At 40.1% G+C, this 27,417-nt stretch overlaps 1 protein-coding gene across 1 annotated transcript in view; it reads left to right on the top strand.

Moving 5' to 3' along the window:
* Positions 1-383: 383 nt before the first annotated feature.
* The window catches only part of mtus2a (microtubule associated tumor suppressor candidate 2a), a 35,750-nt gene continuing 8,716 nt past the window's right edge, over positions 384-27,417 (top strand). The window contains exons 1-4 of the mRNA XM_028595938.1: positions 384-2,435; positions 4,701-4,959; positions 8,080-8,331; positions 23,957-24,121. Coding sequence (XP_028451739.1) covers positions 384-2,435; positions 4,701-4,959; positions 8,080-8,331; positions 23,957-24,121 — 2,728 coding nt within the window. The remainder of the gene's footprint in view (positions 2,436-4,700; positions 4,960-8,079; positions 8,332-23,956; positions 24,122-27,417) is intronic.

Consider the following 27,417-nt stretch of genomic DNA (forward strand, 5'->3'; position numbering starts at 1 on the left):
GCTGTTACCCAGACCATACTAAATATAAAACACCTCAAGTGGGTCTGTGTGGTTCTGCACAAGTGGCTGCATTTCAGGCATACATATTGCCCTTTCTTACAGTTTCCTTTCTTGTCTTTTATTTCAGATTGAACCGTCCTCTCTTTCCACGAAGAGCCATCAAAGACAGCTTTGTTAACTCACAGTAAATGCCAGATAAGTGGCGAGTTGAAGTAAAATAGGTTCCATGAGATGACATTTCGTCCTTGGAATAATCACCTGAAGGGCCATCATCACTCAGACCCTGAAGAGGAGAGACAGAGAGAGAAGAAACACTTGTAACTCCATAGATGGCCTCAACAGCCTGCAGGTGTCTTTGAGTGCGTCAAAAGAATCGGTCCGACATGAGCATCCCAACTGGTTTTCAGGGACTGAGGGTCAATGTTGATAGAGGAGAAAAGATTGGAAATAAAAGCCAAATTCAGTTCCCCCAATCTGGAGATGATAATGCCAATCAATTATCTTTAATTGGTGATCAAGAAGGGAGAGGATTGATAGAGGACACAGGTTACAGCACAACCTCCATCCCTCCATTGGTCTCACAAAGTGAATCCCCCAACAAGTTAGTGATCTGGGGCTCTGGGCAGCAATGTTTGGAGCCTGAGCTCAGAGAGTTTGAGCTTTTGGAGTGTCAGGAGATACATACATTCTTAGGAACCAGGAACCAGGAGGTGGAGGATGAGGAGGAGGATGACGATGGAGGAAGTATGAGGGATGGAAAGGATGAGGGTCCCATGTCCATATCCTCAAGCTCAACTGCCAGCTCTGCTTCGACAGGTGTGAGGAGAAATGACAATGACAACAACAAAGTGGAGAGCAGGATACAGAGGGGCAAAGAGGTGCAGAAAAGGATTGCCTGTCATAGCACAGAAGAGCTAGACACATGTGTGACAGGCTCAATAGAGAAAAGGGACACCAGGTCAGGCAGAGACAGGGAGAGACGAAGGGGAGGTCTAAAGGAATCCAAGTCTGAGACAAATGTGTTTGTCTCCAATCTGTCAGCTGTTTCCCTCAGCGGGAGCCTTTCAAGTGCTCTGGATAGCAGCGGAGAAGTGCAGTCTTTGGTCCCTCTGTTCAACTCCAAGACCAGCCCTTTTCCCAATACAACAAACACTACCTCAGCTCAGACCAGAAGAAGGGCAGCCCCTGTAGATGCCAACCAGAACTCCCCACCACTGCATCCTCAGGAGAAACATGACAGTCCCCAATACTACAGCCAAGATCAGAGACAGGAGGAGGGAAGTTATCGTAATGGATTGTCCTCTGATGGGGGGCTGGGCCAAAGGAGGAAGGCAGGATTTGAGGAGAGGGTGCTGCCACCACGACGGCAACAGCTCGTCAGACCCCTCTGTCAGACAGAGGTGGGAAGAGCGAGGAGCTCAGCAGAGCCCAATGCTCATCAAGCTGAGACAGGGCAACCTTCTTCCCCAAACCCCTCTCCAGATTCACAGAGTAATGGGTCAAACAGAAAGTTTACGAAATCGTCTTTACGTGAACCATCAGATTTCTCCAACCTGTACAAAGCACCTGGAGTCTTACAGCCCAGGCAGCCCAACCAGGCAGCCCAGAGGGAGGCTCTACCTGTGGAAAAACACTCTGCTCCAACTGCATGGCGTAATTCAAGTCCTTCAAATCCTTCCACTTTAGAGAAGAAACCCCAGACTCAGCTCACATACAGAAGGAATTGCTCTAGTCCCAATAGAACGGGGGTTGATTCCAGGTCAACTACCCCTCCTCACTCCCCTCTCAGGACACCCCAGGGTTCACCACGCAGGCAACCTTCCATGTACCTCGTTTCCAGGAATGTCCCTGGAGTGTTTAGACACATCCCGTCAGGATGCAACTCTGCTGTAACGACATCAGCTCAGGGCTATGGCAACAGTTGCATGAGAGCACCAGTCAAAACGAATATAAGCTCAAGTGGAATCCCTAAAGCACCTCTTAACAACCAGCAGAGCTCTAACCACAACCCCAGCCCCAAAGAGAGCTCCCCATCACCTAATCTTAAACCTAAAGGAGTTCGGCCCAAAATTATTACATGCGTTCGGAAAAATCCCCAGTTTAAGCCTCAGGCTGCTGACGGACCTTATCAGGTATCCTCTCTACCATCCAGGCTGTCAGCATACACACACGGCCAGACACCCACTTCCTTCAAAGACACCCCTAAAGACCCCTGCAAGCCCGACACAGAAACCAGAGGAGCCCCAGTGCTCAGTGCCTCCAATCTGCTTTATGACAAGTACCGCCAAGAGATGCAGACAAACATCTTCCCATCAGGAATGCTGAGCAGGAGTATCAGGACCCCTGGACACACAAACACCGTTCCCCCTGCACACACACACAGCCACACGGCACCCTCTAAACTGGGTAGCAACTTCTACGGGGCACCATCAGAGGTTAGTATTATGTATAGCCCTTTCTGTAAGTATCTGATTTCAAGGCCTTTATTATAAATCTTTTTTTGTAAGAATGAAGCCTGCATTCTGTCTTCTACTATGGTTTGGAATTGTGCTTATTCTCATTCAACAAAATACTTTCTATCATGCTGAGATTTAGCACAATCCACTATCACAGCACATTCACACAAATGGAAAAAAGCATAGGATTTAATTATGATGTTTCCCATATCAATTAGCAGGAGGCAATTACTTTATGAATCACATTGTATTATATACATCAAGTAAAGACAACCCTCTTCTGTTAATTGTGTTGATTCTGCATACCAGTTCCACCAGCTGAAGTCCATAATTCTATCCCACAGTAAACTATGTATAATTGATCACAGATCTTCTGCATTTTATATCCACTCTCTCAAGAGCTGCTCATTATCACTTCAAAATCATCCCTTATTGATTCTGATTTAATAGCTTCATTTGGCATTCACATTCGTACAGCTTCAAACACCAACATGCGGAAATAAATAGTTAATGCATTTTGAAGTACAAAGCCCACAGGGACAAGAGGATTCGCAGCGCTTTATATGTCACTGCATGCACGTTAGCATTTTGTCCAGTACACAGGCCGTTGAGAGAAAACACAAATTATGCTGGTGATGTTAAACAGCTCATGTTTCTGGTGCTCAGTTTCCCTGCATGATTATTACTTCTACTCACAGCATAAAACATAGCTGTGGACACACTCCGAGATGGAATCATTCTTGTTATCAGTTATTATCTAATGCACATTATATCAGCCCTATTAAATCATTATGTCTTGCTTTGTTCATACAGAATGTTTGATGACTAACAGCATTAAGTTTATATGGATGCAATGATTTATGTCAAATATAATTATGGTTTTGGCTAATTGCAGGGTGCAACATATGTTTTGCTGCTCAATCTGTCCACACTGTTACAGGCAAAATATTATAATATTTTAACATGTCATGGCAGCCAGACTTTGCTGGTTAACACATTGGCATGTATGCGGACGCCAGCAGAAAATCCCAATAGGTGCCCTCTATTTATATATTATTATATTATATATATTATATTTAATTGTGAATCATAAGATATTTTCTGGGTGTGCATAAGTATACCCCTACATTGGCGATAGTGGGAGACATGGGATGGGAATCATGTGAGGCTCGCTGGAAGATATGTATGGCCCAGTTATGGAATCGTCTATTAGATATGGACGCAAATAGGTTGACAAGGAAAATATTTCTCTGGGATAAACATATTCTTGGTCTTTGGTCAAACGACATATGCAAATTGTTTTGTAATTATGGTTTTGGGGATTTGTTTCTAAATAATGAAAAGCTGAATATCGGTTTGTTTAAAGAATCTGTGTTTGCTAAAGACAAAAAGCAGTGGGCTGATGATATATGGGCTAAGCCAAAATTGCGTATTTTTGTAATGATAAAACCAGAATATGGCACTGAGAATTATGTTGTATATAATTTGTCAAAAAGGCAAAGATCCTTATGTGCTCAAGTGAGATCTGGTGTTTTGCCTTTGACTATTGAAACAGGACGATATGTTAATGTAGAAGAGGAAAAACGTATTTGTCCTATGTGCTGTTTGAATGATGTAGAAAATGAGTTCCATTTTGTTTTCTATTGTCCTTTTTATCATGAGCAGCGTGATTTTTTGTTTTGTAGGATAAAAGCAGAGATTGATTTGGTAAATATGGATGATGCTCAAAGATTGAGATGGCTGTTCACATATGAAACATATAAATTGGCTAATTATTTAGATAAAGCCTGGGAGAAAAAACTCTTTATCGAGTGTAGATGAGAAATAGTTGTTTGTGTGTGGTATGTGTGTACGTGTATATACATATATGTATGTGTATGTCTATATATTTGTATTCATGTATTTGTTCGAAGGATTTGTACATGCAACGGGAAGAAGTTTGTTGAATAAATGAATTTGTGGTGTCTTGTAATCCAATGTGGGATGGGCCAAGATGTTTGGCATGACACAGAAATAAAATATAACTAACTAACTAACTATATCTGTGAAAGCTGAAAGGTGTTTTTACAGTCATAGCAAACACATGCATGTATCAACCAAGAATTCTCCCTGTATTATCATTATTCACATTAACTGTGACCCTTTGCTTGACACACTTAATATTTATTTTCTGTTTCAGGGGCCCAGGGTACATACTATTTGATAATAGTATTTTTAAGTTAATTTCATTATTTTGATCTGTAGGTGGGGCGATCTGCCAGTTTTAAAGGGAGTACTGCTGAGGATGCACTGCTGTCACGGACGGCCGCTCAAGCCGGAGGGAGCGGCAGCCTCCTGCGCTCCGGCCGAGGTCTGCGTCTGGGCCTGGGAGCTGTCACCAGGACGACTACTGGCTCAGCCAAGGGCAGAGGGCCTGGTCAAGTTCAGAGGTCAACACTGATCTTCAGCCAGCCAGTCCAACCTGTCAGCCCAGCGACCAGTCAGAAAACCCCGGATAACACAGGTGAGAGATTTCCCCACATTGTGTTTCAGAGCATGTTAACATTTCCTCACAGAAAGAATACCAGACAGAGATGGCCTCTTTTGATTGTGTCAAATTATAATTCAGCAACCAAAAAATTTGACACACTAGAGAGCTACTTTATCTTTCTTCTCCTTTGTAGCAACGAGCAGCGGTGGGACTGTTCCCCACCTCATATTGGCCTGAGATGAAGGCAGCTCATTAAAATGCATTCTCTGAGATTCCTTTTGGCTGATCTGATTGGAGGACTCTAAGAAAGAAATACTCTGAGGGGACCTTTTCTGCTCCAAAAGGCTGCCATCTGCAAAACAAAATAAATCAATAAATAAAAGCTTGCTCACACTTTCTCTTAACACACAGCAAATTTCTAATTTAGATGATTCAGATACCACCTCTGACTGCTGAATATTCAAGTATGAAATTTGCTCATCGCCCTGCACGCTGCTGGAAGGCTCTGCCATTTATCACCTCAAATGCATATTTAATCTGCTCTCTCCCTGAGTGCAATAACCCGGACACACAGTGAAAAATACACAGAGACATACATAAAGAGACACCCATAACCCAAAACTGCACATACAGAATTGATCAGTATAGTGTTATGATTTGCCAGGCTTTCTTATCATAATCCCTATTAATACATATGTTTGGTGTCTCAGTGCTGCTTGGCCCTCTGGGAATTACAGGCTTTGAAGTGCACAGCAATTAATGTTTAAGTAACATCAGTATCTTTCTGTTGGAATCATCTCTCATCCCTGCTGTACCCTGGCCTGCACACACTGCATGGATAAACACCAGCTAAAATATATACTAAAATATATACTGTTTATGTAGCATGTGTCTACCCTTGTAATTATAGGTGATGTTATAAAGGGATTTCTGTTGTTTTCATTGTTGTCTTTTCTGTAACCTTTAACAATGTGCCATTAAGCACTTTATTAATTCTTTGTCCTTTTCATCACTGTGAATTACAACTTTTAAGGCTTTTGTGAAGGGAAATCTCTCCATCTTGCGTACACATGTTATAGTAATTATACTGTATATAGCAGTCAGAGTACTCTAACTACTCACATAATTACAGAGTAGGTTTTAAACGTTCTATTGTTATGATAATGAGGATCCTCAACTTAAAGGACAGGACTTTTGTGATGTATTGTAACTTCTGCATATTGAAGCTCTCATCCTCCTGTCTTCACACTGTGCTTAAAGTAGCTCTGCAGAGATTGCAATGCACTCAAGTATCATATTTAATAACATGCAATTTAACGCTTTGTGGAGGAAACCCATGCAGGTTGACGCAACATACCTTGGGGTGTAATTAAAATCGTTTGGTCATTATAGTGCTCATCCCACCTGTCCCACTGACTTTTCAGAGCCCAGTTTACATAATTCATCTCAAGTTCGGATGCCAATGTTTTCATTTCTCAGGGGTTGTTGTCCACAGAGTTTTATGATTCATAATGTGTTTTATGATTCATGATTCACCCTTTCATAAATTGTAGCCGTATTTTTTACTTTACTTTTTGAGAGCCACTTAGGTAGTTTGTTTGCTTACTTCTCTCCCTCATCTCTGAGAGGGGATGAATGGAGTGGTGGGGGGCCAGAGGGAAATGAGGACATTCATCTTTAATGAACCTGACCTTCTCACTCTAGAGGAGCGAGCTCCAATCTAATAAACTGATCACGTGGCACACAGGCAGATATTGAGGAAGGAGGAAAGAGGTGATAAGTGTGAACAGCGGCACTGATGATGCTGGAGGGGAGTTAAACTGGAAACTGTTCTCCCTCTTACTGTCCCATTTTTTCTTTCTCTACCAACAGAGATTGTATTCCCCCTCTCAGAGTTCTTTCTTTCTTTTATTGATGCGGTGGTTACCCTCTAGCATGTACTGGAGCACACAGCTGTGCCAAATAGTTGAGGAAAGAAGGCCTGCCTACCTTATCTTTGCAGCCAGCAGGGGATAATGCTCCTCTTCTGCTCAGGATCTAAACATTGTACCCCAGGCTTGGGTAGCCCAGATGGGGCCTCTATCCAAGGATTTGCCCACTGCCCACTGTGTGTAAATGTGTGCAGCCTTGGTTGTTCATGCCTGCACATTTCATCTGTCTTGCTGTTGGAAGCCATAGATTACTGAGAAAGAGGATTCCTCCCCATTGCTCCCTGACAATAGCTGCCTCTATGGGGCTATGGTTACTTTTTTTTATCCTCCCTTCCTCTCTTTGATTCCTTGTATTTTCTTTATCTTCCTCTGTAAATGTGTTATCTCTCTTCTTCATTTTCCTCTCTTTTTATCTACCTTTTATTTTATTTTATGGTTTAAAGTCCAGAAGCCGTAATGATAGACCGCTTTTGGGTAACAACAGTTAGAATCACTGTATTACCTATAAGAATGAGAAACTACTGATCATGTGAACTCTAAACTCAAATGTATGTATTGGAAAGATGTATCTTCTGTGTCCTAAATAGTGGGTGTCATATCGAACGTCATTACAGTGTTGGCATTAGAGAAATTGCTGGCCGCCAACCTAGTCTGCCAGCACGACCAGAGCCAAAGGCAGCTGTTAGCAGCTTGTTGTGTATATTGTTATTATATTTGCTCGCTGTAGCAGTCAGAGTCATAACACAGAAAACTTCCTGGTGCCCTGTGAGAGCTTAGTCAACACGAATGGTGAATGATTCACAGGGGAAATAAACATTGCGGCCATGCTGAATGTCCTGCATTTTGGTTGGGATGTGAGTGGTGGTTAATGAGTTTACAGTAGTTACTCAAACACACACACTCACGCACGCACACAATTTTACTTCTTTTTCTTATGGCGCTGTCTGTTCAGCACCACATGCTGCAGCTCAAACAAACTAAGCATGAATGCAATTAATTGCCATATGACTTGAAATGCAGGGAATGATGAATTGTTTTGTTAATCATTGTCTGCATACTGTCTGGCTGCTGCTGTAATATCAGTTCAGTATAAGGACACCCCATATGACAATATCGATGCTACCTCCTAAACAACTTTCTGTTTTCAAAATGTTGTTGAATAATGGATAACCAAATTTTTTTTTTAAATTGAACATAATTCTTCATTGTGCTTTTCTAACAGTTGACCAAGTTTTCACCCATAATGCTCCTCCTGCTCCAGCGACAGCAGCAACCCAGCCCCAGGCCATGGCCTCCAGGTCTCTGCTTCCAAAAGCGAGCCAGTCAGGCCTGCGCCCCCCAGGCTTCAGCTCCAGTCGTCACCCCGCGGGCCGCCTGGCAGCCTTCGGCTTCGTCAGGAGCTCCAGCGTGTCTTCCGTCTCTTCGGCCCACTCCGCCGAAAGCACACAGAGTGACCCCTGCAGGACAGCTCACCGTGAGTCCACTCAAATCTGTTGACACCACTGCTACCATTTGTGAGAATGTGATTTCATGAGTACACTGTTATCATTGATTGGGCTTTTTTCTTCTTCTTTATTGCCTTCCTTTTATGTATTCTCCTCATGAATACAGATTGCATAAACTGCCCCCACCCACATTCATTATGTTGCAGTTTGCTTTCTCTTCCTGTGCTCCACCCCGTTATTCTTCACTTTGTATTTTCATACTCAAGCTCCAGGTCAATAACAACTGTAGAGCTGCAGTTTTGCAAAGCACAGTACTACACAATATAAAGGATGTTCCTGGCAATACACATTGCCAGTTACTGGGTGTTAATCATCATTACATCTTTACGTTACAATCATTAATTTGTTTGTGCATGTTTCATATATGATTGACCCAAATAGGGCAATACTATTAGTTAATTAAAGTCATTATCATTTAGACTAGAGGTGTAGAACACGCTCCAGGATGATTCTTAGGATTCGTGAGTAAAAGGTGATGATATGGTGCAACGTTGGTGTGATATTACAGACAAGAAGGCATGCTGGCTGTTAGTTGGTACATTATAAAAGTAGAAAATATAATATGAATTTTCACAATTTACCACAACAGTGATAATTCATTAATTCATATACTGAACAAGGCTTTAAAATTCCCCCATTTGACAGCTCAGCTTGTAGCCACCTTTTTTTCTTACAGTCAATGTATGTACAAAATAACAGAGCACATGATGTAATTCCCTGGACTCATCAGTAATTTAGCAGGCTGTTACGTTGCACATTATGGCAAAGGGCAGAGGACATGCAGCTCGTCATACGTTTCCCCAACTTATATGCGCCAATAAAAGAAAATAGAATTACATGAATGAATTTACATTTAAAAAGCAATAATTGCATGAAAACAGGTTGTTGACGTGTCTCGAAGCTCGAGCCCAAGTCAAGTCTGAAGTCTTTTGGGTCGAGTCGCAAGTCAAGTCTGAAGTCAGCTGTTTGTGCAACTTAAGTGCGACTCAAGTCTGAGTCTCAAACTCGAGTCTCCATCTCTAATCTCTAAGAAATAACAGTATAGTATGAATACTTTTAATTCATTCAGTCATGGAGAACTGGATTTTCCCAGTCATGAAGTACTTACAGTTGTGTTTTCAGTTATGCTTGGAAGGCTGGTTGGTTAGTTGGCTGAGTTTGTGATAGCTGCATGTTTTTTTTAGTGTGACCTACATAGGGAATGCTTGCTCTTCCTCTCCCAGTTACAGCTGACGTAAGCACCTCCATTCTCACGCACGTCAGGCCCCCCTGTTATGTCATCACTTCTTTCGTTCTTTCTTTCGTTCCATCTTTAGTACTTTTTTCTCTCTCATATTGGTTGGACATTGTTACAAACAGTGCGGTAATGTTGTGGAGGCAGCTTTTCAGCTCCTGAGAAACAGAGAAAAGAGGACTCCCTAGGGTTTCCTCAGCAGAATGTGTTTATTTAAAAAAAAACAGTGGCAGAAGATTTTCATTAAAAAAAACTTGTCACATCTTTTTTACACAGGCATAGACATTCATTTTATAATGTTTTTTTCATCAATGGCTTCTTTATGTTTGAATAAAGCCAGTATAGAAGAAAGGATGAATCAGTGAGTAGTGCTATAATTGCATTGTGAGTATTGACCAAGTGTGTTGGCATGTGTGTGTGTTTGCAATAGGGCTGAAATGATTAATCGATGTATCGATTAGCAGAAAGTTAATCAGCAACTATTTTGATAAAATATTATTGTTTGAAGTCATTCTTCACATTTACCAGTTCCCTTTGAAACATGAATATACAAACCATGTTAAGACATCATCTGGAGCTTTAGGTAGTGTAATCAATTGATTAAGAAAATTATCGTTGGTTGCAGCCTTAGTGTGCAACAATCGCAAATGCAACATTCATCTTTTTCTCCTCTTCCCCTTTCATTATTCTTTTTCTACTCATCAGTTTTTTTTTTGTTCCCTATATTCAGAATTAGCTGCACATGAGGACACACATTTCCACCACACTGGATTTTCCACCAACCTGAATTTTCTGTAAAGCATTTTTTTAATCTCCTCCCCGATTTAAACCCTTATCTTAAAGTACATCTTAAAAGTTGTGGCACTAGTCTAGTACTGTGGAAAAACGCAACAAAACACTGGATTTTGGATTTTCATTTTTCTGTTTTGGTTTAATGCCAGACACAAATGCAACTTAATCAACAGTATTGAATTTACCCCTCCCTTTACTCCAGATAATACCTTCAATTGTACAGTACTTGCACATATCGATATCAGGAATCAATGAAATTAGATTCTGCTGTAGCATTCTGGCCAAAGATCACAAATGAATTCTCAGCAACGTACAGCAGACTTAATGTGACTCGTTATGTTACTGTGACAAGTGTATCAACTAAACTCTAAATATAAATGTACAACATATAGCAGTGCTCTTGCTTGTTAGCATAGTGTCTATTTATTGTAAGCATCTGCCAATATTACTGTAATGTGCAGATTTACTCCAGTAATGTATCACCTGCAGTCCAAACCTCTATATGCATTTTGACCACTCTATAAATATTAAATCTGTAAACACAGACACACACACACAAACTCACAGGAACAGGAGGGATCACGTGACCAGCACCCGATATGGTTGCAAGAGACTAGAGCTCCTGCACTCATCTCCGCATTTCATTAAATAACCAGGTCTATTCCTTTTTCTTCGACGACAAAATGCTGTGTGTAGGTTTTGGAACCAGCCTTTGAAGAACATTTAATCAGACTGTAAGAAATGATGAATGCTGGCTACTCAGTCTACAGTCTATGTTTTGTGGACATTTAACTGGGCTGAAAAGAACATGATAAATCCTGAGGACACATTATGTAAGTTTCGGAGCCAAGCTTTGATGGGACACTTAACCAGACTGAAAATATGATAAATACTGATTGGTCAGTTTACAGTCTATGTTTGCTAACATTTAGCTAGACTGAAAGAACATGAGGGATGCAGTCTGTTCAGCTCATAGTCTGCTTGTTGCTCCAACTAGATTGGTGTGTTTTTCACATAGCTTATTCTAGAAATTGTTTTTCACATCTGCGCTCGATTGCTCTTCCTTCATCCTCCAAGTACCCGGATGTCTGTCTCAGTAACTTGAAATTGAATTTGCTGATCTGAATCTGAATAGTGAGAACTGAATGTGAGGATATATAGAGAGTTGAATTTTCAGTGAAGATCAAATTTTATTGGAATTCAGTTACAAACGAATTAATTCAATTTCAAATTATACTATTCAGATTCAGTTTTTCAATGCAATGATTCAAATTAAACAATACAATTTCAAATTATGTGATTCAAATTCAGTTTTTCAATGCAATTATTCAAGTTTAGCAATTCAAATTCAAATATAAATGATTCAAATTCAGTTTCTGGTGGCACATATTTCAGCCCATATCACCCTTTGCTACAGATTTTTCGGCGAAATCCGGTAGGGTACTCAAGACATGTATGCGTGTGAATTTTGAAGATGGCTGAGCTTTCAATCCTTTCAGTTAACATCAGGGGGCTAAACGGGCCGATCAAACAAGCTAAATTCCTGGACTATTTAAGAAGGAAAAACATAGATGTGGCGCTTATACAAGAGTCACATTTACGTAAAAGAGATCATCTACAAAATAAATACTTCAAGGTTGCTGCCTCATCTGGTGATAAGACCAAAACCAAGGGCTCCATTGTGTTGCTGTCGCGGAAATGCGCACTCACCCTAGACAAAAGCAGTAAAGACTTATCAGGCAGGATATCTTATATATGTACCACGATAAGGAGTATTTGCTTCGGTACATCCACCGTCTACATATGATGACATTTTTTTCCCACGCCTAACCAATGAATTGCTCTCTCTCAATGAATATTCACTAATTATAGAGGGAGACATGAATGCAGTACTAGATTTAAATCACGGGTCAATCACATAAAAGCCAAAAACATATATCAGACATGTTTAAAGCAGTTGTGGAATCCCACCATCTTACAGATATATGGAGGATGCACAATCCTACTAGCAAGGATTATACCTTCTTTACCACACATCACCTCATCCACTCCCGCATTGATTATATGTTGTGCTCCAGTGAGCTTAAGGCAATGTTCCACACAATAGCAATAGAACCAGCAATTCTGTCTGATCACAATGCACTGATAACCACATTCTGTTGTGATATGTTAGGAGAAAGATCTAGGGGATGGCAATTTAATAATTCCCTTCTTTTGATACAGAATTTAGAACTAAACTGGCTGAATTTATATCAATTAATACCAACTCAGTTTCTGCATATACATGGCAGGCAACTAGGAAGGATTTATTAGAGATTTTATATCCTCCTTTGCGGCCAATTTGAAGAGGAAAAGAGAGGCAAGGACAGCGGAATTGGAAGAACGCTGTAAATCATTAGAGAAACCCCTTAAGACTTGTTTTTCTAAATCTACACATACTCTTCTAGTCACAAGTCGAACAGAGCTGAGTGATCTGCTAAGAAGGAGAGCTGAGTTTATAATGCACACAGTGAGTTACTATTTATTTATTTATTTTTTATAAATTGCTTGCTCTGAAATTAGAACAAAGCGAATCCAGAGCTACTATCAACAGCATCTGCACAGACCGAGGTATATCAACGAATTCTAAGGATATCAGCACCACTTTTCAATCCTTCTACTCAAAGTTGTATGAGTCCTGCAACCCAGATCCAACACAGTGCCAGAAGCTCCTAAAAGAACTAAACCTGCCTCTTCTTGACCCAGAGGAGGCAGAAGAACTGGGTCAACCTATAATGTTGTAGGAACTTAAATCAGCATTAAAAACAATTAAAAAGGGGAAAATGCCAGGGTTGGATGGAATTCCATCAGAACTTCTTCTACAGCATTTTGACATATTAGGACCAACCATTTTACAAGATTTAACTTCAGCCATAGAGAAGGGTACCTTCCACCAACAAACCAACACTGCGCTGATTTACGTTATGCCAAAGAAGGGCAAAGATCCTACGGATTGTCCTGGCTCTCCGCTTAGTGCGCTTTATCGAGAAGCTAGTCCACCCCGACCAATCAGGTTTTATAACCATATACATATATCATGTAATAGAAGAAGCCAAAAACCTTCCAACAACAGCAGCAGTTTTATCAGTGGACGCGGAAAAGGCTTTTGACTGCCTATAGTGGAACTACTTGTGGCAAGTAATTGAGAGGCTTGGTTTGGGGGCCAAATTCATTGACATGGTGCGTACTTTATATTGTGAATCCCACGGCCATAGTCTCAATGGATTGCACTCTCAGCCATTTCCCATTAAGCAGGGCTTGCGAAAGGGATGTCCGCTCTCCTCCATGCTATTTGCACCATTAGCTCAAGCCATAAAGCAGAATAAAATCTGTAACACCCAGATTAAATCCAGTAGCAGCGCAATATCACTATTTGCAGACAATATTTTGTTGTACATTGCTAATCTTGAGGACTCTATTCCAAAAATTCTTAAGATCTTCAACGAATTTTGCTCCATCTCCGGCTATAAAATTAACTGGAATAAATCTAAAAAAAAAATTTTAACAACAGGCATGTGACATCAGCCATTAGTGTTAAAATGCCAACCCAAAGCAAAATTTGATTTTTGGACATCGCCATACACGTGTCCCTACAGCAAATTGTCCAGGACAACTATGAAACTATATTAAGTAGTGTTCAAAGGGACCTGGCCAATTGATCTGCACTGCCGGCATCACTATGCTCCAGGATTGCTGTTGTTAAAATGAGCATAGTTCCTCATGTGAAAGTACAATGATCCCCTTAACCCCACAATACATTTCTGGAAGATACGCTCCACTAGGAGCGCATCGCGCATTACTCCCGGACCAGATTCCGCCGCAGTGTCCAATCCCGCCGTAGTTCAACATAACGTTTCCTTAAATCCTCTAATATTTCCTCATTTAGGTCATCAACACATCCATGATTCATGGAAATTTTGTGTAAAACACAACAAGCCACAAAGAATGCTGCAACTTTTTGAGGACTGTACTGTAAAGTGCCTCCTGACCGATCCAAACACCGCGCAAAGCGCATTTTCAGTAATATTTTTCTTTGTAATTATGTATGGTTTGCAAAAATGGGAACTGCTGCATCTGTGTAGATGAGAGAAGCAAAGTGTATGCGCGTTGTGCACTCGCTACATTATGGCCAAGCATGCGCCCCTAAAATAGCATCTGAATAACGCGGCACTGACTTTGGACTAGCGCCACTGACTTTAGACCAGGTTTTTCCTGGTCAGTGGCAGAATGGTTTTCTGAAACTGCAAAATAGCATCAGGGAACGTTTGTGCCGGAACACGCCTCCTCTTTTCGCTGAACCGCCCCCGGGAGCGCAAATACATTCCCTAATTTACCAACGTGCGTCTGTGGAGGGAAAAGTCCGCTGTGCGTCGGGTGCAAAATAGAGAAACTTTAAAGTCATTTTTCTCAGTTTCACACTCTAGCGAGTTAAGGTCTTTTGCCTTTGCAGGGCAGTATAGACCTATAGAAAAATGCAGCAGCATAAGTATCAGTCCTAATGACCTCAGCATCACAATAATTAGAGGAGAGTGACTAGGCAAGGTGTGATTTGTTTTTTTGTGTTTGTTTATTTGTTTGTTTTGGTTTCCTTCGAGACCGCAGAGGGTGGGAGGTGGGGGGTGGGAGAGGGTATTTGTTCTTGTTCAATTGTATTTGTCTGTACTGTATATTGAAATATATAAAAACAATAAAAAGCGAAAAACACCTGCCAGCAGAACGCAAAAGACTAGAAGTTTTAAAAGCAGTGCCTGCAGCCCAATGTTCCACTTCCTGCTGTTGAACTGCTGCTGCTCGGAGCATGGTGAGACCAGAATGAAGGATGATAGACATGAGAGGCAAAAGATTAAGGGCCTTTGATGTTCATTGTGTGTGTGTGTGTGTGTGTGTGTGTGTGTGTGTGTGTGTGTGTGTGTGTGTGTGTGTGTGTGTGTGTGGGTGGGAGAGAGAGAGAGAGAGAGACAGCGAGACAGGCAGGAGGGGAGAGCAGGAACATTTACTCAGTCTTTTGACTTTTTGTGTGAGCTGCTTGTGACCTTTAGCTGTGAGGCATTTGAACTCTTTCTATTTGAACCATCTAAACTGGGCTTGACTGTAGATCCAGCTCTGTCTCTCCCAGTGTGAGAGTCCTTGTTGAGCTTTAACCAGGGGGTTGTCTAATGTCTTTTTGGGAAATTGGGGAACACTTTTAAATTAAATTAATTTAAAAAGGATTACATTTTTAAAGCTTGAACAATTTTTAAAAGTCTGTCTTGTTGTTGTGTCTTGTCTTTTCTGGACCTGGATTTAGTTGTCATACATTTGACCCACCTACATTTATTCCATGCTAAACCCTTATGAAACGGGCCAGATATAAAATAAAAATTACCCAGAGCCTTAACCGCAAAGTTTGGGTACTGCATGATGATAAGTTTGTTTTTTTCTTTGTCCTCGGGGCAATTTAGAAAAGCTGAAAAAATAGGGGTGACATTTCGTTCAAAGTTAAGCTATTCCATGATTTGAATTTTAGATATTGTAAATTTTTTCCAAAATGAATTGCATTTTGAAATCCTTATGTAGCCAGAGGCCCTGTTTTAAATATCGGAGCATGTTTCTGAGTCGCTGCACACAAACCCATTTATTCACCAATGTTGTGATTGGCAGCAAGATGGTGACAGAAAAGTTAAGTGAGAGTAGTAAACAATCTTCAATTTCAAATTTCTAAGTTTCTGTTTAATCTGTATTTATTTGTGCATGCAGGCGAGTGTTTAGAAGTACATGGAGTGTGCATGTGGAGATTGTTTGCGACACCATGATTTTCTTCTACCACTTGGGAATCTTTTCCCCTTCTCACCGTGCTCTAACTCAGATCAAAGAACAGACAGATAGACAGATGAATTCTCATACATGCTTCCATCAAAGATGTTGGGGAAGCTGCAGCAACCCAGTACCTCCTTTTGTAACAGTGAGAAGAAAGACCAGTCTCAGTTGCTCGTTTTCCACATTGATCAGCAAGCAAAACAGACTCCATTAGGGCTCTGTGTGATAGGAGAAATCATTAAGGAAAGGATTGCTAGGCTCCTGTAAAGTGGGTTAGAGGAAGGATCCCTGGAGTTTAAACTCCCCACTGCCGTAGCTCGTCAACCTGCTCTGATCAATGGGTAACATGGGTAACATGCAGATGTGTGTATATGTGTGCATGTGCAATTGTGTGTCTGTGGAGAAGAGAGTGGAGATGCAGAGGAAAACTACTTTGATTGGGAGAATGTGTTATATTTTGTACAAGCATTAGTTTAGAATCACAATGTTAAAGGAATGGGTCACCCAAATTACTCCACCCCAATAACACAGTGTTAATGGAATGGCTTTGTTTGTGGTGCTCACAGCCTTGAAAAATTATATATATATATATATATATATATATATATATATATATATAAATTAACAGCATAATCTCATCCCAGACACAATGTCCTGGTTAATCATAACAATCCACTGAACACAGATAATAGTTTTCATAGGGACGATTTCTCTGGTAGAAAGTAGTTCCAATAAAAAGCTTTGACAGTTTGTTCTATTGATTTCCAATGCTGTAAACATCATAAACAAAATTCCATTCATCCACCCTGTGTTGAGATGCACTTTTATCTAAAGGAAACTGGTGAAATAAAACCAAAACTATCTGCATGGCTAGCACTTGAGGTATGTTAGAATATACTATTTTGGGTGTACCAACCCTTTAATATTGAGTATTTTATTGTTAAGTAAAAACTATAACCTTCAAGATACACTATATATTATTTGTAGTGAAACAAATCAAAGGACACTAAACTGGAAATGACTTACTCATCCTCACATTCAGGTTACCAATGTAGCATTGAGCTAGCTGGTATGGCCTTAATTGATTTGTATCGCCTTTTTGCATAGCATGCATGCAAAACGTGTTTGTCTAGCATGTGTGTGTGTGTGTGTGGGGGGGGCTATAGGTTACTCTATGTGACATTGATTAGCCATTAAACCAATCGCCCAGTCGCTGACATCCCCTCTGGTGTTTCAGGGATGTGTGTATGTGCATGTGCATTAGAAAGAGAGCATCCACGCTTGTAAGAAGCCTATGGGGATACGTTGTTAATTCCACTGTGATTGACAGACTCCATTACATAGCTGAGAGGAGAATCCAGCAGGAGGAAGCCTTTGCCTCTGAGCCACGCTGACTTCATGATGGAAAACTCAATCGCCAAAACAAACTTTGTATTATTAGAGCATTATCACTTCTATCCGTCTTCTCTTTCGGTGAAAATCAAATGAACGGAAGGGAAAACTGAGCAGGCAGCTGAAGGGAGATGCGGTGATAAAAGCAAATTCAATGAGAGGAAGGGAAGGGAGAATGTGGTATAAAAAAAAGAGCGGAAAGAGGCATGCATGGACGGATTGGCACAGGGAGGAGAGAGGATGCCATACCCCAGATGCCATGGCTCAGATCTGGTCTGTGAATCATGCTAGCTCACTGTGAACAGATGGTTTCTATGGTGCATGCACGCACACAGATATGCACAAACGTGTATGTATATGCAGTGTGTATACACACACACACACACACACACACACACACACACACAAGTAGAGCAGCAAATTAGATGGGCCAATTAGATATGGCTGCCATTCTGCGACTGAGGAGAGGAAAACTAACATGGCAGAGGCTTATTGAAGAAGCAGAGCTGTGACAGTGAGGATGGGATCAATGGGCCTGTTCATTAACTGATAAACTCCTAGTATTTTATCCAGCTCCATGTAAATCACTGTTTATGAGCTTAACTGATGGTCCACACTGACAACAATATTAGGAATGTAAAAACCGGACCATCAAAATCAAATAACCATGTTAAAGATACTGATTCTGCACTGTGCTAAAAACAGAGCCTTGGTCTTCTCATTTTCATCAAATCATTTTTACGACAGCATCCCTGTTTCTCATCCTCTCTCCTACTGACAACCCTCTTTTCTGTTTACAATGCCAATAAATTACTTTATGTTCCCTAGCATCTACTGACCACTGTCAATCTGGTGTTTTCCCTACCGACGTGCAAGTAAATGTTTTCATCCTGTGGTAACCCTGTCACCTAAAAATGTACGTTCCCATGCAGCGAAACTGCATTCTCATTTACGTTTCGAGGAAAGACCTTCATAACTATTGTTCTTGTTCTAAACCAACCTGTCCTTGTTAAGGATACTTTACTGTTGTGCACAACTCTAGACTGGATGGACAGAACGTTTAATCTGCTGACATCTGGGTCCTGGCAGAAGACAGGAGGCCCGTGGATGTTGCTGTCAGCTCCATTGTTATCTAATATCACAGTCTGCAGCCCAGGTCTCAGCATGGCCATTACTTTGAGCTTTATGTATGCAGCTTTAACCTTGACTTTCACACACATCGCTGCAGATGCACAGTTTTGTACTTTGCATTTGCAGACCTTATTGTTAACAGGGGGAGTTAATCAGTCAAAGAACAAGTTATGCATATTTTGACGGCTGTTATTAAATTTTTTTAGTTATTCTTTTAGCTCCAAATCCATGAATCTAATAAACTAGACACATCTTGTTACCCTCAAACTGACACTAATTTGCATGTTATTAAAGCTTATTTCACAATCAAGTACAATATACAGTATATTATATTTTTTTGCAAAATACAAGCGTATTATGCATTTTGGCACGTCCTGGCACAAAATAATTACACTGACTGACACTGATCTGCTTTGTGATACAGTTGTTTAGATCGATTTCCATATTTCTCTTGTGACAGCATGGTCACAAGAGATTTTTGTAGATGTGTGCATATGTTTGCATAGCAAAAACATAAAAGATCACAGGATTAATAGGTAGTAAAGTGTCCCGTGCTTTATGATTGATGGATGAAGAGTAACAGCTAGACAGTTAAAAGCAGCTTCAAACGAATGACAGGAAGCAACGATTATTAAGCAGGACAAATTGTAGGCTCTGATGAAGAGAAACTTCAAGCTTAATTACACACAATGTCTCCTATATAGAGCAGCACTAAATCAAGCGGACATCTGTCTGTGAGAACATGTAGTCTTATTAAACAGGCACACTTAAAGGTATAGTGGAGGATTTTCCCGAATTTTAGAAAAGAACCGCCCTCTGTAGGCTACTTTTTGAAAAAATGCACATGCGCAACACTCCCGAGAGGGAACGCCTATTAAACGTGTGCACTGTTTACAAGTTGCTGTCGGCATGGTTCATACAAGCCTACTTTCCAAAAGAAGATTTGCACTTTTTCACAAATTGAGATGTTTACCGTGTGTGCGCGGTGCGTGATTTGTGCCACGGCTAGCATCGCTAATCATAGCTTACATCAACTTTTACTAGCAGTGATTTTAAATGGATTTCTCCAAATAGCATGTCAAACTTTACCTGTGGAGCAGAAACTTCACGACTGAGGCATCAGTGGGAAGCCCAACCTGTGCTTTTAGCGCACGCCAGCATGTGAAATATTCTCCCAAAAGCTTCAATGCTTCAATGAATGGCTGAAACCGTAGCTCAAGCTCACCACACATACACACCTGAAAGCTAGGGACGTGCACGTACGACGGCCTTACGTTAACATATCACCAGAATGATTGACAACTAGGAGGACCAATAGTCTTGATGATCCACCCGGAAAAAGAAAATCCTCCACTATACCTTTAAAGTTAGACTAATTAACTAAAAAGATCAAACCAGTGTGTGAGAATATATATTTCTTTAAACAACTAAAGATTTCCCTGTGTGGGATTAGATTATTTCATTTGTTTACCCATGATTTCCATTTCTAATTGTCAAACCCTCCACCAGCTTATCAGCTATCCCCTAAATATTCCTATGAGTCCATTCATACCAGATGCTGCTGTTTTTTTAAGCATACAGTAATTTAAAGTGTTCACATATTCCCCAAGGGCTATATGTTTTTGAAGAATAAGAGATATTTCTTTGGCATGTCAGCTCTGCAAGCTGTGCAGTGGCTGCAGCTGACAGTGGTTGTGTATGCGTGTGTTCACCTGGGCGTGTGCCATCTGTGTTGTAAGCAACCTGGACTGACTAGTTTCTTTTGCAAAATGTGAACATGCTGATTTAGCTGACAGGACGGTTTATGCACAGTACAGTGAAATGAAACACCTCCGAGGTCTTAATTTTGCTATTTTACAATCAAATTAAAACTGGTAGGCTATTCATGCAGGTGACGTGCAGCTTGGTTCATTTTCCATATACACCAAGGGTGTGTAACACCAAAATTCTGAGCTATCTGTTCCCTCTTCAGTCGGTATATAGGACTGAGGTATAGGAGTCAGCATTATTCTACTGACATTAGTTTTGCTGTGGGGCAAGCTGCTTTAATAAAATGGCCTCCCACTGAGCTGGAAAAATCTGATGTCTTTGTCCTCAGCTGTATACTTGCTCATGGTCCCTTTTTAATATCTTTGATATTTTTCATCCACGTTTTATATGCTAAGCTTGCCACTGGCTCCTCTTTGTTGCTCTTTTTTTATATTCTTTTGTTTGCTTCATCTTGATCCCATGCAGCCAGCCTGTACCTTCCCTTTTTCTATTTCATTCTTGTCGGGCATTTTGCCAATCAGTGATGCATATCAGCTTGCTTTTACTGTTAATGAAATACATCCCTTTTCTCTCTTTCTCTAAGCCCCTGAATTGCACTCTCCTTTTTATCATTCACAGCATTTCTCAATTTTGTCACTCTGACTACCCAAATGCATCATTTACTCTTCCTCTCTCTGCTCTGTGCTCTGTGCTCTGGGAATTTGTTTTGAACATACTTGACCTACGATTAATAAGCGCATCTCAGTTCATATCAACCAGCCAATTGATCTGTGTCAACTCAAAAAAACACCAGTGAAAGCATTGGAGGTCAATGCAGAAGATTTGTTGTTCTTATTTAGATTTTAACCAAAGGAAGTCTTCAGGTAGAGGATGTTGACAGCAGTAATTGCACAGCTCAGTAACAGCAGTGCAGTGTTCTGTCCAAGATCTGGCTTGGACACACTGCCCATGCCCTTGACTGGTTCATGAGGCGGAAATACTGTAAATGGCCTCACTAATCAACTCCTGGAGGAGCTCTGGGTTTATTAGTATAGGGTGAGATAGCATGTAAACAGCACAGCAGTGGGAAATCATAGATAAAGGAATTGTCATATGTACAATGTAAGCAATTTTATCTTTAGTGTATTTTTCCATTTTTAACAGTCAATTTCAATTTATTATGTATAGGAAATATGTAAAGCAACCACTGCTTGTGTTTCCTTTTAATCCATGGGAGACACATCATTTAACTCAGTTTAAGTTACAGATTAAAATAGCATTGCTTGTGCAACATAGTATTGACAATAACAACAATCTGTGGTGATGTTTTATTTTGTTTTTGCTCTTTTGGGTTGTTTTTTTTGTATTTATACTACCATTAGATGTGTATTTTGTAAAATAGCTGTGTCTTTTAATCACATGCGGGATGGGCCAGATGTTCGGCATGACATCCATCCATCCTGGTGGGAGAAAAATGTGCTCTGGTTTATTGGCATTTCTTTAAACCAATCACAATCGTCATGGGCAGTGCTAAGTACCGGGAAAAGCCAGAGTGCCGCTGGGAAATAACCTCGGGAAGGAACTTGTTTCGGTGGAACAGGTGTATGTTCAAACGTTGTTTTAGTCGTTTAACAGAAAACTGAGATTGGACAGATAGTCTAGCTAGCTGTCTGGATTTACCCTGCAGAGATCTGAGGAGCAGTTAACCATAGTCCTCATAAATCCACCAGTTTAAAATTCCAAAACAAACAAAACGGAAGATAACGGATATCTGGCTGAAAAGAGTGAAATCAGGAGGAATTTCTGTGGCAACGGAGCATTCCCGGAAGTGGAACATGGTGGATATAGACTATATTAACACAGAGAGCGGGAAGTTGATGCAGTAGACAAATCCAGTTTACATTACATTAGTAGTCATTATTAAAAATCTTTAGCAATTTTTTCTGGAGTCATGTTGCCTAAAATAAGCATTAGCTTTAGTGCGTAACTTTTTTATATTAATGAACGTCCGTTACATTCAAGCTATTGCCAAATGAGTTGATACAAAGCTAATTAAGACTATCAGCTCCACACAACTACTATCAATACTAAAGAAATAATTAGTTTCATATTAATATTGTTTACTTTCTTTTATGACAGTATGGTTTTAAAAACAATGTATTTAATACATTTGTTCCATTAAAACAGTATGGAATACCATTGACATCATACATTGTAATCTTCAAACTTAATGTACCGTGTGTCTGTGTGTGTGTTGACAATTTGACTCAGGAGACACAGTTACTGATTTTCAGTTTGTATGCCTCTGAGCTACATCTCACTGCCCAGAGGCCATAAGTCTCCACCCGGGTCTCGGTCATGGTGCAACATGACCGAGACCCCTAATGTAAATAAACATGAACACTAAATCGACCATATAAAACTAAAACCCAGATAACATAAATGCACACCCAAAACATTAACAGAACATTATTAAAACACACTAGGACAGAAATTGTTCAGAACATATATTTTTTTACCATGAGCCTTTGCATTGCTTCAATCGCAGAACAGTTCAAATGACCCCGTCCCTCCCAAACATACTTAAGATCCTTAGATATCTCTGCTTAATAGGATCTGTGCACTGCATACTTAAGCTGATTATTACAAACAACTAATGTGATTTAGTAATGAATATGGCTTTTACCGTAACAAAACATGAAAGAATAAGTAGTAACCAATGATAAGTTTCATTACAACTAAATCTGGGTTTACACTCTGTTGTACTAATCTTTGTGGATGTGGAGAGATTGTGCTACATGGTTTATGTAATCACCAATCTCATGTCTTCTTACAAGCAGCTTTACATTAAACTGATCATCCCCGCTTGTCACATGAACAAGGTGGACAAGTGCGAGCAATCTGTTTTGTCATTATTGATCGGGGAGATGAGCAGAATATAGACAGTGCGTGAGAGTGTGTGCTTGCAAGTGTGTAAACTATCTGCTAGTCATTTAATGGATTATAGCTGCAATATAGGCCAGGATGAGCTATGAACAGTGCGCTTATGTGTGAGTGTGCATTGCATTTTTCTGTGTATGTATTTGCTCAGTGGGAAGCGTTAAAGTGTCCCTATGTAAACATGTGTGCCAAACTGTGTGTGTGTGTGTGTGTGTGTGTGTGTGTGTGTGTGTGTGTGTGTGTGTGTGTGTAGGATAAGTGCAGAGCTCCAGGTTAACCAAAAGGAAGATTGAGAGCAGCAGCGAGACCCAGAGGTTACAAACCATTTCTCAGTCCAGTGAACCTAAATTCAGACATAACACAGCCCCATCAGGCTACAGAAAAAACAATATGTGATTATGAAATGAAGGAAGAGACAGCAACTGAGATATAGTAAAAGAGGGAACTCTGAAGATATATATATATACATACTATAAATTAACATATAACACATAACATATTTATAATTGTGTGTATTCCAGGTCTGAGTGTAAGCGAGGAGCCTCCTCTTCACAGAGTGATCACTGGCCCTCCGTCGACAGATCACCAGAGAGGGGCACCATGTCGCAGCAACAGCCTCCAGCCGCCCTCTACCCCAGCCCTGCCTCGGCGCTACCTGCCTGCCCAGCCACGAAGCTCCCCTGGAGGTCAGTCAAAGACTTTATGGTAGAACAGAGCATGATTCTTGGTGGATTTTGAGAGAATTCTTTTGTAATTTGGCTCTGCACAATTTCTACATGGACAATCAAAGTGTGTATTTCAGTATTGTGCAGGAATATTGAAATGTGGTCATAAAGGGAACAAGCAGGGAATCCATGTGCAAATACAGTCTAAGCTTCATGCATTGGAGAGAGAGAGAGAGAGAGAGAGAGAGAGAGAGAGAGAGAGAGAGAGAGAAAGCATTTTTTTACCAGCAACAGATTGTGTCCTATTGTCACATGCTGCTGTCACATATGCCGTAAACAATTTAATAACCAGCTAACCATACATGATGTATTATGTATGTACTGGTGTTCAGAAGCAGAGGAACATTCCGCTTTCTAAAAAGGCAATAGTAAACAACAGATTTAATAGTCAGTACTTGGGACTCAAAGAGAAAGTGTGTATGTTCTAGATATAAGCACTTTGCACAAATATTTACATAAGAAATCCATGGTAGCAGAGAAATACTGTGTTTTCAGTGCATAAACTACACAACTTTTATTTTTCAACTTTCCTCTTCCTCCAGATAGCACCTAACTAATCACAAGCTTCTGCTTTCAGGGGCTGTTGAAAGTAATTTTGGGAAATGCTGGAAGCCATTTACTTCACACTTCAACACTTCACTTCACTTACAAGATCAAATCACAGAATGTGTCGAACTACGTTAGAGATATCAAGAGTGGAATTGCATTTCAAGTGTTCTTTAGGCCATTTACTCCAGTGTACTCCTGTTCATGACAGCATTTTCTCATGTTTTCAAAGCTTAAAATACATGTCTTTTAAACGTATGGTGAAGTATCATGAAACAGAAACACCACAGATTTGACATGGTCTAAGGCTAATAAGTGTTGATGACCTTGTCATCTGACGGTGCCAATATGGTCTGTTCAGGCTAGAGCTGGGCAATATATCGATATTATATCGATATCGTTATATGAGACTGGCTATCGTCTTAGATTTTGTATATCGTAATATCGTGATATGACATAAGTGTTGTCTTTTCCTGGTTTTAATGGCTGAATTACAGTAAAGTGATGTAATTGTTTGAATTTACCGGACTGTTCTAGCTTTTCTATTATTTGCCTTAACCCACTTAGTTATTATATACACATTAATGATGATTATTTATCAAAAATCAGTTAGAGTAAATTTTTTTTGTAAGCACCAATTGTCAACCCTACAATATCATTGCAATATTGATATTGAGGTATTTGGTCAACAATATTGTTGATATGGGGAAATATCTGGAAATGAGATGAAGACTTTAACAAATGCTGAGTACAATGAGTTCAGTTACATTGAATTTCTCATGCACATCTTTTAATCGACTTGCACTTGATGTTGAAATACCAGACAGTGACGAAGTAATGAACTGATTTCCGTTTGCATATCCAGACTAAGCTTGTGTAGTACCCTACATACAAGATATGAAATACAATTGAAAACCTGAATGCTGAAATATCCATATCGCCCAGCTCTAGTTCAGGCGCACAGGTAGTGATGCTTTTCACATACAGCTGTATTTTTCACACATGGAAATTAACACCAGAGGCCCTGTAGTATCACACTTTTCTCACTCACACTTATCTCATGTCTTTACACTTTTGCATTGACTGATTGAATGAAAGACACAGAATTCTTATTGTAGTGTGAGCAGAATATCTAAAAACGACCACAACTTACCAGGACAAAATGCATTTTAGACTAATAAATTGTTTAGACTAATAAACAAATAAATTGTAGAGATCATTCTTGTGTTGTTGTCAACAGTTTTTTTTCCCAGCCAGTCTGTGTGCTAGGTATGCAGACAGAGTAGCGGCTAGGGCTGGGTACCAACTTCAATACTTTTTAGGCACTTTATAGCATTGAGTATCGAAAAATGCCTCGTCATTCAATACCAAATTTCAATACCTAAGGAGTACATTTCATCAGTGTCAGTAAGCCAATAAGCATGCAGCATGTGTCTACCAAGATCTAATAATGCTAGTGATTGAAATTATTTTGAACAATAACCAGCCCTAGTAATGGCTGTAAAAAAAACTTCTCTAACCTTGTGTTTCTGTAGGCCCAAGCTGGTTTTAAATTGTAATGTATGGATGAAGAAATACCTGAGTAGTCTCTGTCAACCATACACAGACTTTTTACTATATATTGAATTTTTCTCTGTCTATCTCAATACAGTGCAGACTCACATTTTTCAGACATGTGCACACACGTTCTATCAGTGAACAGACATCTCGGTCCTGCTGAGCCCTTGAAGGCTTCAGACAAAAATACTTTGCACAGAGCCCACAATAAGCTTTCACCTGAGGCTCTCTCTCACACACAAACACACACACACACACACACACACACACACACACACACACACACACACACACACAATTCAGTTTAAAATTCCCATCAGCCTTAGCTGTACTTTGTTTAGTAATAATTAGCAAATGATAGCATGCTAACAGGCTAAACTAACATGGTAAACATTTAAACTTTCATACCTGCATTGTGAGCATGTTAGCATGCTGACATAACATTTAGCTCTAAGCACTGCTGTGGTTATACAGCCTCACAGAGCCCCTACCATGCCTGTAGACTAGTCTTGTTACATATCCAGCACTAAACCAACTAGAGTTTCTCTGTTTACTGTAAATCAATACTGCAGAATAAATTGTATAATTAGCAAATGGAATGCACATAGAGAGCTGGGCAATGTATCGATATTATATCAATATCGTGATATGAGACTTAGACTTAGTCTTAGATTTTGTGTATCGTAATATGGCATAAGTTCTTTTCCTGGTTTTAAAGGTTGCATTGTAGTAAAGTGATGTACTTTTCTGAACTTACCAGAATGTTCTAGCTGTTCTATTATTTGCCTTTTCCCCACTTAGACATTATGTCCACATTACTGATGATTATTTATCAAAAATGTCATTGTGTAAATATTTTGTGAAAGCACTAATAGTCATCACTACAATATCGTTGCGGTATCGATATCGAGGTAATTGGTCAAAAAAGATTTTCTCCACATCGCCCAGCCCTATGCACATGTCAACATATTGTTTATCCCCAGTTTTCTACTACCCAATAACTGTGAACAAGATCATTTGTGAGTTGCTAGCTAGGCATGTTAATTTATTTTTTTACTTTTGATATACAGTATGTTCTCCCCTCTTTCCAGTCTTTGTTTTCAGCTAAGCTAAACACCGCACAACTACCTCTTTCCAAAATATATTTGGGAAAG

Source organism: Perca flavescens, chromosome 13, assembly GCF_004354835.1.
Source record: "Perca flavescens isolate YP-PL-M2 chromosome 13, PFLA_1.0, whole genome shotgun sequence".
Lineage (NCBI taxonomy): Eukaryota > Metazoa > Chordata > Actinopteri > Perciformes > Percidae > Perca > Perca flavescens.